The following is a 12,424-nucleotide window of genomic DNA, read 5'->3' as shown; positions in this document are numbered from 1 at the left end:
ACAAAATGATGTGGAACTAGACATCATTTACAGGGGCATTTAGCCATGGATGGATTTGAGCTGATGGCAAAACTAAAACAGCACTAGGTAACTCAGAGTAGGCGTTCACTGCCCTGTGTGATGAAAGCACCCACCTGCATATTTTGAGTGGACGCTCAGACACATCAATACTGTTGTCTTCATTCCTGGTGGTGGTAGGGACATAGTCAGACAAAGGGAATTCTTCTGTGACTGCATATCCCTATATAGGCAAAGCATTCAGTCAAGTTGTAGTCATACCTGTTATTTTCTGCTTTGAAACATCCCTGAGTTACACAGCTGGAGATTTCTGTCTGTCTTCTGGTATTAATTAAGCAATCTTCATTACTCTTCCAGGCTGGGCAACAGTGTTGTTTAGTATCAGCAAATTGAGCAGTTTTAATTTCAAAATCCTTGTGTTTACTTCCTTATTACAGTACTTAACACTTTTCAGTCAGCCAATACACCTTCGCACTTTAAAGAGGAATTAGGAATTTACTGAAGGACTGGATTCACCAGCAAGGAGAGCCACCAGTCTTGTCCTGCTGCACCCCTTCTATCACAGGGAAGGCTGACAACAGTGAACCAAATAAGTCCCACACAAATGAATGCCTGTGGCAGTGGAAAAGAGGATGCAGAAAAAACCCTCCCAGAGACACAGGCTGTCAGATCAGGGCCAGCACCAGGCACACCAAACTAGCCCATTATCCAGGACAGCAAAGTACTAGGGAGGCAAAGAATCCATGATCCAGCTGCCTGCTCTGCTGTGCTGGAGCTCTGGAAAAGTGCCACTGAGAGAGGGGCCAGGGTGTGTGGAGCAGCAGGTTTGGCAGGGAAGGAGGTGGCTCTTTCCAGCAGCTCAGACACCACTTGCACCCCTCCTGTCTCAGCAACAGCTGAGGCAGGCAGGTGGCTCTCCAGGACTGCCAGCCCCCAGCAGCTCCCTCTGCTACCAGTGCCCACCGGGGCTGCCACCAGTGACAGACCACACAGTCTGCCTCTACCATGACTCGTTTAGCTGTGCCTGCCTGGCACATCGTAGGATGAGGGAGAGATGCTCAACTGGTGCCAGAATGCTCCTCCTGCTCCAGACTCCCACATCAAACTGTCCATATTAAACCCACTTGAAATACCTGCAGGTCTACACAGCTGCAATCTCAGCTTTCAGTCTGCAGCTCTGCTACTAAAAGAATCCTTATCTTTGATTAGCCCTAACTGGTTAACAGAAGTTACACCTAAAACACCTTTGATACATCTGATACTCTTGATATCCCTCTAAGTCCACTCTCTTTATACAGTAGTCCCATCCACAGCCAGCCCATGCCTTGAAAACACCTCCAGTCCCACCCTCCCAGAGGCAGCAGTGCTCCCTGTTTCCTACACACATCCATGTGTCCAGGTCCACTCTGTTCCAGGAACCTCAGTCCCTTTCACAGCTTGTATTAGCATCTTACCCAACATCCCTGAGTTCAGCTGTTCTTGTAAAAATTCATGGCATTTGCTGGTAAATGCCAGTTTTTTACATAAGCAAGTAAAATTTATATACAGTCAAATTCCTGGAGGCTGGATTATGTGTGAGTCAAAATGCATATTTCTAGTGTTGCTGTATGTGCATCACTTTCTGGCTTCACTGTTGCCATCTTTCTCTTTTCCCTACAGACTGCTACTTTGGTCTCCATGAGCTCCAGGGAAGTGTTTGCCTGCAAAGCACATTCAGGTGAGTGGTGACTCAAGCCATGTGATTTCAAGGTGGCATGTGAATATACTTGGGAGGGGGTACTCCTGACAAAAGACCTGGCACTCATCTACCTCTGACCATCAGAGATGAATACCTTCTTCAAAAATTCTCTACAAACACTCAGACAGAGGTAGTTAAGGTCCACACATGCTTGAGCTATTCTCTGTCACAGAATAGTTTGACTGCTACAAGAAAAAAAGTAATACTAAATTTGAATGCATCATTCAAACATATCCCTAGTTTTTTTAATATACCTAAATTACTGGAAAAGTCAGGACTATTTGACTTTCATGACATATCAGTAAATGGTTTCTCAGTACTTTCTTAAACTATCAATTTTGAAATCAGAAATATGACTTCAGAAATGCATTCTGTTCTTGAATTCTTCATTGAAGAAAGTAAAAAACAGTATATATTGTTTATAACCACCACATTAAACAAGTGCCCCTTCTGCCTCTCCTAGAAAACATGAAAGTCTCTCTCTCATCCATTGCTATCTTCACTTCTGGTCAAGGATCTTGTTTGTTAGGGACTGTTTGATAACCTGGAAACAAGTTAAGTTTTCAGGACAGGCACCCTTCACTCCTCTGATGAACAAAAGGAGTATCTGGCAAAGTGAAGCACACAGTTTTGCCAGGGGTACTGAACATACAGGTAAGTCTTTGGGTAACCCAGCTGAGTATCACCTGCCCATGCAGGGGGCTCCTTCTCTGCCAAGGATCTTTGTAAAAGCTCAACAATGACATCCATGTACTCTCATATTCACCAGGTAGGTGAAAGGGGAAAACAGTCTTCTCCATGCACACATGTGCATCTCTTTGCCTAATGGGCCCTTTGGACATTTACTGGTTTTGAAACTACTCCTGACTGGTGAGCAGCTCCTGTGAAAACTTTATCCACTTTTTCAATAAAATACTAGCAGCAATTTGCAAAGCATTGCAAGTTTCATCAGCTTGGCAAAGGTTGTGACAGAGACAGGCCCCAGTATGAGTCACATGGACAAGGGGTGGCCTCTTGAAGCACAGAGGAACTTTGATGTAGAGGAGATTGTCATAGGTTCATCTCCTTGAGTGCCAAGGCATAAAATAATCTATAGAAGAGAAATAAATAAAAATGTAACAATTGTTAGAGTTTGGGGTTAAGTAGGATTACTGCTGTAATATTAATTGTAGTCCACTTAGAAGACATACTTCCATCACAGTTGCAAGGATCAAGTCTTTGGGGCTCTAGTCTTAGGACAAAAAAAGGCAGAGGAGAAGCAGTAGCCTCTTCTCTCTTTTCAAACTTTCTCCAACAGCAGCTGCTTTTATTTCGTTGTTCCACACACCCACAGAAAAAGAAACAGGCTTAGTGAATCTCTGTACCTCAGAGTAGTTTACAAACCAAACTTAACACCACCACTGACAAATACGTCCTTCATACACTTCCATTAACTCTGGAAACAGTCCCAGAGCAACCACCATAGTTCCAAACAGTCCAAAAGGCAGAACTGAAGTCAGGATCCAAATTTAGAGCTGCATGCTGTGGTTAGGTAATGAAAGAAGAAAGCAGACTTTCTCCTCTCTAGAGCCAAGAAGCTCATGCCCAGTGCATGATTTCAGGGAGTGACCTTCTCTTTATAAGGATAAATCATAGTGCCTTCAAAAAATATTGGAAAGCAGAGGATTCACAGATGATGGCCCAATTGTCCCTGGTGTCCCAGGGTCTGCTAGAGTGACCCCAGGGACAAGCATGGGAAATGTTTGTGGAAACACATGAGTTCACAGAGATTGCAGAAGACCCATAAAAAATTGAAACACCTACTTTCTAAGCTATCTGGTGCCTTGGATATACTGTAACATAACAAACCAATGATACATGTGACTTCTTAAAACAGCATCTAACTAATCCACAGCACAGTTTTATGCCCTTCTCTCAGCTTGCTGTCAATTTTATATTCACATTTTCTATACAGCATCTCTTTCTATTACTCATGACACCCCATCAGTCACAAAATCATATTATATATTCAGGAAGACTGACAGCTGAAAGAATTCAGCAAAGGACCAGAGAATGCTTAAGTAATCTGTTCATATTTTACCCAGTCCTACAAAGGCTGAAAGATCAACTGATGTTTTGCTGTTGTGATGTGCCTCCTAAAAATTCTTGGGAGTCCAGGCATACTCCATGTACTGACACAAAGAGCAGAGAAATTTTGTGCTGAAGTCACTGTGGCAATGAGGAGGTACACTGGCACTTGAGGGAAACTTTGGGAAAGCAAATCAAACCTCTGCACTCTATAATCTTGTCTCTTCTACCTTCATGCCCTACAGTTATGGATTTTTCTTCACTTACCTGCACAGCAGGCATGAGTGCTGTTGATAAGTATTAGAAAGCACCCAGCCCTCTAAAAGGCATTAATTCTTCTGTTACATGGAGGAGTATACAGATAATAGACAGATTTACTGAGCTTTCTCTTCAGCTTTTACCTTATATTCAGTAACATCTTCACCCTCATAAAAAAGGACATGGGCACTATCTGTTTTACACTCTAAATCAACCAGTAATACCAAACCAAAATACAACATTCTTCCAGTAACATCTGTCATATGTCATGGAATGGCAACCATGAACATATCAAAGCAATGTTCAGGACATGAGAATAAGCCTTGTAAGGTGATGATGTCAGAATGATCTCTGATAAAAAATCCTGTATAGTCCCTGTTATCCTAATCAGATGATGGACTATGGCCTCTGAACTAACCAGAACTTTGTCCTCTCTTCTCCTGTTACGTTCTGTTTTATCTGTCTCCAGCTGTAATTCAGATAAAGCTGATGGAGTTGTGGAGGCTACCTGTCTTCTGCTGCTCTGCTGCTGATCCACCGTCTCAGTTGCTATAGAGACCAGCTCTGGAAGCCATGGAGGAGCATGGGAGAGAAGCCACCCACAGGCTCTCCACTGGTGGGCTCTGGCAGGGCCTTTCTCAGCAGGTACTGAGAGAGTCAGGTTCGGTCTCTGAAGGTGAGGAAGAGTCAGCAGGTGCTAACCCAGTGACGCACGAGGGGGACTTGCACACACAGTACATTGCCATTCAAAGAAATTCCAGGTACTACCGATCCATGAGGCTGCCAAACAGAGGGAAAAGAAAGACTTCGAGAGAGGCAACGCACATGCAGCATGCTACAGGTGAGTACTGACCCAAACAGCATTATGCTTCTTTTTCCAGTGAGATTAGGAACTAGAGGAGTCAACAAAACAGAAGGACAGGAAGATAGAAAGCAGCTCAGCTGTCAGCACATAACAGAACACCTCTGCCCTACAGCACAGTGGGCAGAGGAGTGCCATCCTTCTTTTTTCAGCTTGGAAATATAAAATGGTTGGATGTTTAAAGACATTTCATGACAGAGAATCTAAACATATGTGGGACTCTGCACTGCCACCCCTCTGCTCTGTAGGAGAAAAATAACTTAGAGAAAGACATGAAGCTGTCAATGAAGCAGGGACTTTAGCATACAGAAATAAATGTTCAAAAGTACAGAAAACAGTCAGCAAAACCAGAGGAAATTGCAATGATTCCTTCTGAGGGACTAACAAGACTTCTGTGAAAGTGCAGTTACTGCTACTTTGCACTGAAGAGAGCTGTAAGAAACACCTAGGCTCCCTTTAAACAAGGAGGTTGAAACAACAGGAGCACCATCCAGAACATACATGCATTCAGCCATGGCTTCAGTAAAAAAAGGAATGCGTTGGCTTTCCCTGAGTATGAATAGTACAGAGCATTACTGCAAGGCCAGGCTGGAACCAGGCATCTTTCAGGTGCCAGAGCTGGAACCTTGTCTGAGCAGCTGTCTGTGAAAGAAGCAAGGGAAAGATAGGAGAAATGAAGAGAGTGCCAGGAAATGAGCTACTGCAACACACTGAGAAGCACTGGAAACAGGGCTACATGAAGGAAATTAAAGTGGTTTTAATCTAAGTCCAAAATGACAGAGACCTGGAACTGGGAACGTAGAAAATGCCCTTTGCTTCCATCTCCCAGATGCTTCAAGAAACTGAATTTTAAAACTCCTTCACAGCAAAGTTACCTTATCCTATTATCAGGTTATAATCTAACGGAATCAATGCTCTGGACTATGAACTTTGGATAGCTGGCGATATACAATCAAGATGATACACCACTGCTTATGTTCCACTGCTGTGCAAACCACTGAAAGCTATTGCTTTGTTATGTAGCAGTAAAGCCACCTCTTCAGCTCCTGAAAGGAGATCAAGTTCCTTAAGAAAAAAAAAAGAACAGACGTCCTCCACCCCCCAAATAAAAGGGGTGTGGGAAATGTCCCCAAGAAAATAGGTGTGTTGTGCCTGCCTCACCAAGGGAGCCATGCAATTTCAGTATAAAGGTCCATTCAATCCTGTGGCACCGACAGAAGGAAAATTCCCTCCTTTCTCCAAGTTTCCAAGCACACAGCAGAAAAGAGTTCCTGTTTAATATTCTGCTACTGTTGCAACGAAGTTTGTGGATAAACGGAGTGTTGCCTATGCAGGAGCAGAGCTGCTCTCCACCCTGTGGGTGCAGACAGGACCAGAGCAGAGCCACCCTCTCCCCGCCTCCCAGAGCACTGCTGCAGAGCTAGCACAGCACAGACCCGCCCTCCCTCCCGTTCCCGGGTGTCACAGTGTCCCCACAGCTGCCGAGGAGGTCCTCACCCCTGTGATCTGCAGCTGGCAGGGCAGCAGCACCATCACTGAAGGACTCACCTTCTTCATAGATCTGCAGCATCATGGCATCAGGATGTTGGCAGAGGAGGACAGCCCTTGTGTCTTGGCCTGTGTCATTGAGGAAGGACAAGCTAAGAGAAGGGCTTCTCTCTTAGCAACTCATTACAGCATCCACAATGCTGACCTGTGCTTCTCTGCCACTCCCCTCCCTGTATTACCACTACTGAAACAGGACTGGTTCCAAACAGGGCTTTTCCTTCCATGCCTGCAATTGTTCAGCACACTGGGGAACGTGTCCCTTCTCCAGTCTGTACAGCAACACCTGGGCTAGGAGCAATAGTTCTTTCTCTGAGGCAACTGTAGCAAGTCCTCCTCAAAGCTACAGCCTTTAAATTCAGCTAGGATTGTGTAAGCAGCATTTCTGCTCTCTCTCTTTACTTCCCTGAATCCACTCCCTCTCCTGAAACTGGACAGTGGGTGCTTCTAAACCAGCCCCATTTAAACTTCTGACAGCATTTGCTGACATGCATGGAAGCAAGGGATGGGTGAGCTATTTTATATTGCCTTCCAACCCATTTGAACAGCAGCTATCCAAGAATGTGACTCAAGCTCAAATGTTAACCTGTTCTCATTTTGCTTAGGGAACAACTGGAGGGGAGGAGAAGGGAAGGCAAAAAGACAGGAAGAGACAGAAAAGACAGAGTTGGATACAAAATGAGAAAAAATAAAGACTCAAGAAATGAGATCACTGAAAAGCCATTTAAAATTTTCTAAATCCAGCTCAGGGAAGGCTTCCATATAGGCACCCTTTGCACCAGCCCAGCTTTGGCTTATAGCCTAGGAGCTGTAAAACATTATAGATGCTTTTCTTTAACTGGAAGAAGAATTGTTGGCTTGTTTTGGTTTTTTTAAGCAATCTTTGACAGAAGGATAAAGTGTTTAAACTATGGAAAGTGAATAACGCAAACTACTATTTCATAAGGCCTTGGCTCTATTTTAGGAAGTTTTCAAACTCTGGATGTCATCCCTTCCCTCTGAAAATTTATTTAAAAGGTGAATCAGCACCCTGCTTCAGTCAGAGCACTGACCTGACTGTCCTGTCACCAGTGTGAAAGATAAACAGAATTATGACTTAGACCAAAATATTTCTAATAAAAAACAGCAAGGCCATTTATCAACAAGCCTCAAACAATAGGAGATTTCATTTGAAAAGTGAGATGCATCCTCTCCTGCCAACTATTGCAGTAGTATGCCTTGGACTTAATGCAACTTTGACTCCCTGTGAAAGGATCAGTGGTTCATCTGAGGGAAATTGGAGAAGTAATTAAAAGTAAAGCTCCTCTCTCACCAACTCTAACCTTGATTTATCTAGTAAACTGAACATCTTCAGAATGCAGATGCAGTAAAGCAGAGCAGTAATGAAGCCTTGATTTGGCAAACCAAATATTGGCATGCACAGCCACACACAGCTGAACATTTTCTGCCTAAATAACTGCACTGAAAATCACTCGTGTTGGGACCCAGCCTGCAGTGTGAGAGTGCTACTCCCATACATAAGAACTGGTGCCCTAAATCCAACTTCACCTTTTCTCAGCTGCATTTGCATTATACAAGCGGATGACACTTCAATCTTGTTTGACAATCAAAGCTAAAATGTAACCACCTTTGTGTCTTGTGGTTTTCCTGTTGCCCTTTGGTGTCAGCAAGCCACTACATACAGTAAAGGTAAATTAGGAAAATTACTGTTTTAACACCCTCTTGGCTTTCTCTTATATCACAGGTTCGCTCAAAAACTATGAGCCCATCAAAGAGCCTCTGAATGTTTCACCACAGAAGGGATCACCATGTCCAGCAAACTCTGATCCAACAACGTTAGATCCATTGATCCAAAGGTAAGGAGATTCCCATGCAGAGTATTTCCCATGCCTTCCCTGAAAACGACTCAGTGGTGTCAGAGTGAGAATGCTTCTTTTGGGAAGGACAGATGGACTAAGCTGGAGCTCTGATCCATGCCTTCTCACCTTGACTTGTGGTGCTGCTTTCAGTCTTAATGACTTTTACAGCAGAGTATTAGCACGGTGGTAAAAGGGTCTTATCAATATGGGTTTGGGGAAGACAGTGAAGAAAAGAGGGGGAACAAGAAGACAGTGGGGAAGATGGAAAAAAGGGGAATGTGATGCAGGATCACCCAGTAGTGTTAGCAAACTGGGCAGACTGCCTTAAGCAGTTTCTTGAGAATAAGGAGAGCCTGTGGGGATTTCGCTATGGAACATCCCAGCATCAGGGTAATCCCTTTCTCGGCCTTCATAGAGAACTCTTCTGAAGCCTGTTACACAATCCTGCATGGAAAACAGGATTTTATAGCTGAAGAAGTAGCTACAAAGATCTTTTCTAAAATATCCAGACTTTTTGTTTGCTTTTTACTTTAAAGAACTGATAACCAATAGAGGCTTTCAGTGAGGTAGTCCATTGGCTTAAATCCCTCAACAACAAAGGTCCAGCAGAAGACCCTGGTCCCATAACTCAGAAATTTGCATACATCCCACAAATATGCCCTCACTCCTGCTCTCTTGCCACTGTAGCCAGGCAGAAAAGGAGCAGCTACCTATCCCTACATTTTCAAATATAACTGAGGTTTTCTCCCAAACTCATTCTCCAACTACTCACCTCCTGTGTGTACAACTGTGAGATAGTCCCTGCTTCTACTGTAGATCAAGCTGGAAGCAGTAAGCACTTGTCCTCTAAGGGTGCATGCATCCTGCTGCACCGTCTGGTCCTAATTACTGAGACCAGCTGTGTTGGGCTAATACCGAGTGCCTTCCCAGGCACCTTTCCCTGTGGAGAGGACTCCAACACAACCATTTTAGCCAAATGTCAAATTGGATTTAAATAAATTAATTGCCCTGGCTAAAATTGATTGCCCCTTGGCCGTAAACTGAGCATATGAAATGAGACAGCCACAGTCTGCTGCAATGTCAAACCTGTCTGTCTTCCTTTCCTTGGGGCATAATTATCACTGTCAGTCTGACATCCTGACACTGGCACTCAGGCAGCTCTGAAATGTGCAATTTCTGATTCTCCCTGGAGCTGGAAACAATGAGCCTGTGCTAGGAGTTAGTTGTATCAAAGATGCTGCTGTGCACAGAACCTGTCAGGTCAGTACAGGTTCTAAGTCATGTCTGCTATAAGCAGGCAGTCCTGCTGAATGGCATCTCTTGAAATTGAGCACAGAGATTTAACAGAGAATGAGACCCAAGTTCCAGCTCAAATTCAACCCATGTCCTCCTTCCTTCTCCAAAAGATCAGTTGTAATTTGTAGGAGAACCACTAGAAATCTGCAATGGGAAAGCATGTAAGAACCTAAAAAAATGCCATTATTTATAGTATCAATAGCATCTCACTTCTATTTGGAAAAAATGGCATTGTGCAGATAATAAATTTAAAATATTATTGCTGGTCTTAAGAAATACATTTAATTTCTCCCCAAAAGAATAAATCTGGTGCCTGCCAGCTGACCATTCTGCTGAAAGCAGAAGCTAGCAGAAGAGACAGTACAGGCACCTCTGACCAGGACTGGGAAGATCGCTGACATTCTCAGGAGGGGATCACCACAGTCCTGAGGGCAAGTGGGCCAACAGTGCTGCATCTCTTCACATTCACAAGCATGGTACAGCAGCCATATAAATACTAGGGCTGGGCAGTCACCCAGCATGAATCCCTTCTCCTTGCATGAAGATAATCAGCAGGTCTGACACAAATGGATTCTTCACAGGCAAGGATGTTATTTCACATATAGCCATGCTACATAACTCAGGGCAGGAAGTAAACACAGCTGGGGAACATAGAGAAGAGCTCAGGAAAAGAAATTGTCATCTGCATTGTACTCAGGATTTTGATTTGAATCTACATGTCTTTCAAAGCCCTGAGAATAGCAGAGTAATTCACTGATCTCACAACACTGATGTCTGAACACAAGATATCCTCAAACATTATTGCTGGTGTTCCAAACTCTGGATGGCCACGAGCCATCCATAAGATACTTCCTAAGAGAGTTTTTATGCCTAACTATGCTCAAATGATATTTTTTCCCCATGACCTTTCTCTTACATGATCTCCAGCTTCCCCTAAGCACTCTAGAGTTCTCCACAACATTCCATGGCTTCATCTCAGTCTTGCCCATTGTACAAAGGTCCAAACCCCTACAATGACAAGCCACTTCCCAACAACTCGGCTGACTTGCCCTGACCATATCAGTGCTGAGCTTCTAGCACAAATTCTCCTTCCCAGAGTAACCAGAGCCAAAGCCCTGGGAGGAGCTGCACTCATAAAAAGCTGTTCTTGCACTGGAATCAGTCCTTCCAGCTCTGGTGTGGCAGCAGCTGTGCAGAGATCATAGAAAGCTGTCACAGAAGATACATTGGAAGAGAAAGGCAGTGTGACATTTGCAAAGCTCATGGAGGCCATTGGTCTACCAGTGCAGAGCAGCCTATTTCTTTACACTGCTTATGAAACCTCCAATTCAGATAAACAAGGACCATCTAAAAACCCTTTGATCACATTTGATCTGAGCTCAAAGAATGGAAGTACTACAACAATGAATACAAATAATCACCTCCGGCAGCAAGAGGGAATCTAGCTTGTTTGAATTCCTGCAAACACGTGTATTAGAGAGAAGCAGAGCTCATGTGAAGCACAGCACTCTGAAGGGTGCTCATGTGAGTGTGGGTTAGCATCCCTTAGCCCAGCACTCTCGGTCCTGGGCAGCAGAGGGCACTGCTTTTATAGCCTGATTTAACCAGAAGAGCAGGAAAAGCCTCTGGAGAGTCCAGGACCTGGATTGCAAAAGGACTTATACCATATTTGAGCAAGTTTCCTTCTATTTATGAAATACATTTCTTAAAGTTACCTCCTCTTTATGCTGCCAATGGTGCTTCAACTTGCAAGTGGTGAAGTCATGAATAGCTGGTGCAAACACCTGTTGACCAAATCTTTAAATTTTGTTGCTCTACAACAAATTTTTGTTCTTTCAGAGATAGATAAATAGATTTTTTCCTATCCCTCTTTTTGTGCAATCTGCATCCTGAAAAGTCTAAATCTATTTGCAGGGAGAAGTATTTTAAAAACCAATACATTTTCAGTAAAAATAGCCACTGTAGGTATTAAAATGTCATTACTGTGAAAATTTCATATTTCACAGGATCACACAAAATAGCAAGCAATAACATACACAATTCTAATAAAGCATCCTTCCAGCATACAGCCAATGCAGATCCCAGTCCCAGCCTGCCCACCTATTCCACCCATTCTCTGCTTGCCAGGCTTTTTAGCCCACTCATATTTTCATTACTGTGCGAGGTCTCGGCTTTGCCTTCCAGGTCACCCAATCTGATCTGCTTCATCTGGACATGCCCTGACCCCCAAGTTCTCCATCAATCTCTGTTTCACTCCTTTTCTATCAGCTTCAACTTGTCATTCCCCACACAATTTCCTCAGCCTACTACTTACCAGACACATTCTTCTCACTTTCCCACCTGTGGCTCATATCTCAGTGTCCTTTTGGTCCACAGGCTCTTCACCATTTGGCTCCTTATACAATCTTAGTAATCCATCCCTCCTCCTAGCTCCAGAGCCAAATTTTACAGTCTCTTCCTATTCAACACTTCCTGAAGCATCCAGCTGTGGGTGAGTTCCTTCATAGCAATCCCCTGGTTCAGAAGCAGACCTCTTCCTCGCCATGCTTGAGTCTTGCTCCTTCTGTTTGTCAGTCAAGTGGATTTCTCATCATGCTGATCACAGACACGGCCTTTATTCACAGTGCCTAGATCTGGACCAGGCAGTTTTTACAGCTACAATATTAGAAATTCTCTCAGCCCTCAGCACAACACAGATTCTCTCTATGGGCAGGAGCTCAGGAATTTTAGGTGCTAAAATCTAAGTCTAAAATTTGTGTGCATTGTGGCAGTGGAAAAGAG

General features: G+C 43.8%; 2 protein-coding genes across 24 annotated transcripts in view; one reads left to right on the top strand and one right to left on the bottom strand.

Annotated features, from left to right (window-relative positions):
- NEU2 (neuraminidase 2) overlaps nucleotides 1–12,424 on the bottom strand; it is a 35,740-nt gene that overhangs the window by 19,061 nt on the left and 4,255 nt on the right. For 7 of the 23 annotated variants that reach the window (XM_071437408.1, XM_071437421.1, XM_071437434.1 and 4 more), the window contains exons 1-2: nucleotides 4,590–4,704; nucleotides 135–241 (exon numbers count right to left, since the gene is read on the bottom strand). The exons of 3 other annotated variants lie outside the window; for them this stretch is intronic. Coding sequence is in view for 6 of the 20 variants with exons in the window: in XM_071437415.1 (XP_071293516.1) it covers nucleotides 135–140 (6 nt within the window). In the remaining 14 variants the exon portion in view is untranslated. Of the gene's footprint in view, nucleotides 1–134; nucleotides 242–279; nucleotides 493–2,751; nucleotides 2,771–4,589; nucleotides 4,705–6,491; nucleotides 6,561–11,957; nucleotides 12,277–12,424 lie in introns of those variants that run through there. 13 more of the 23 variants (XM_071437411.1, XM_071437418.1, XM_071437412.1 and 10 more) reach the window with 7 other exon arrangements.
- Nucleotides 4,655–12,424, top strand: part of NGEF (neuronal guanine nucleotide exchange factor) — a 37,617-nt gene continuing 29,847 nt past the window's right edge. Inside the window, exons 1-2 of the mRNA XM_071437402.1 lie at nucleotides 4,655–4,922; nucleotides 8,233–8,344. Coding sequence (XP_071293503.1) covers nucleotides 4,655–4,922; nucleotides 8,233–8,344 — 380 coding nt within the window. The remainder of the gene's footprint in view (nucleotides 4,923–8,232; nucleotides 8,345–12,424) is intronic.

The sequence above is a fragment of the Agelaius tricolor genome, unplaced genomic scaffold, assembly GCF_023055355.1.
Source record: "Agelaius tricolor isolate 1412-34295 unplaced genomic scaffold, bAgeTri1.0.p SCAF_12, whole genome shotgun sequence".
Taxonomy (NCBI): domain Eukaryota; kingdom Metazoa; phylum Chordata; class Aves; order Passeriformes; family Icteridae; genus Agelaius; species Agelaius tricolor.
This window is presented reverse-complemented; position numbering and strand designations above follow the sequence as displayed.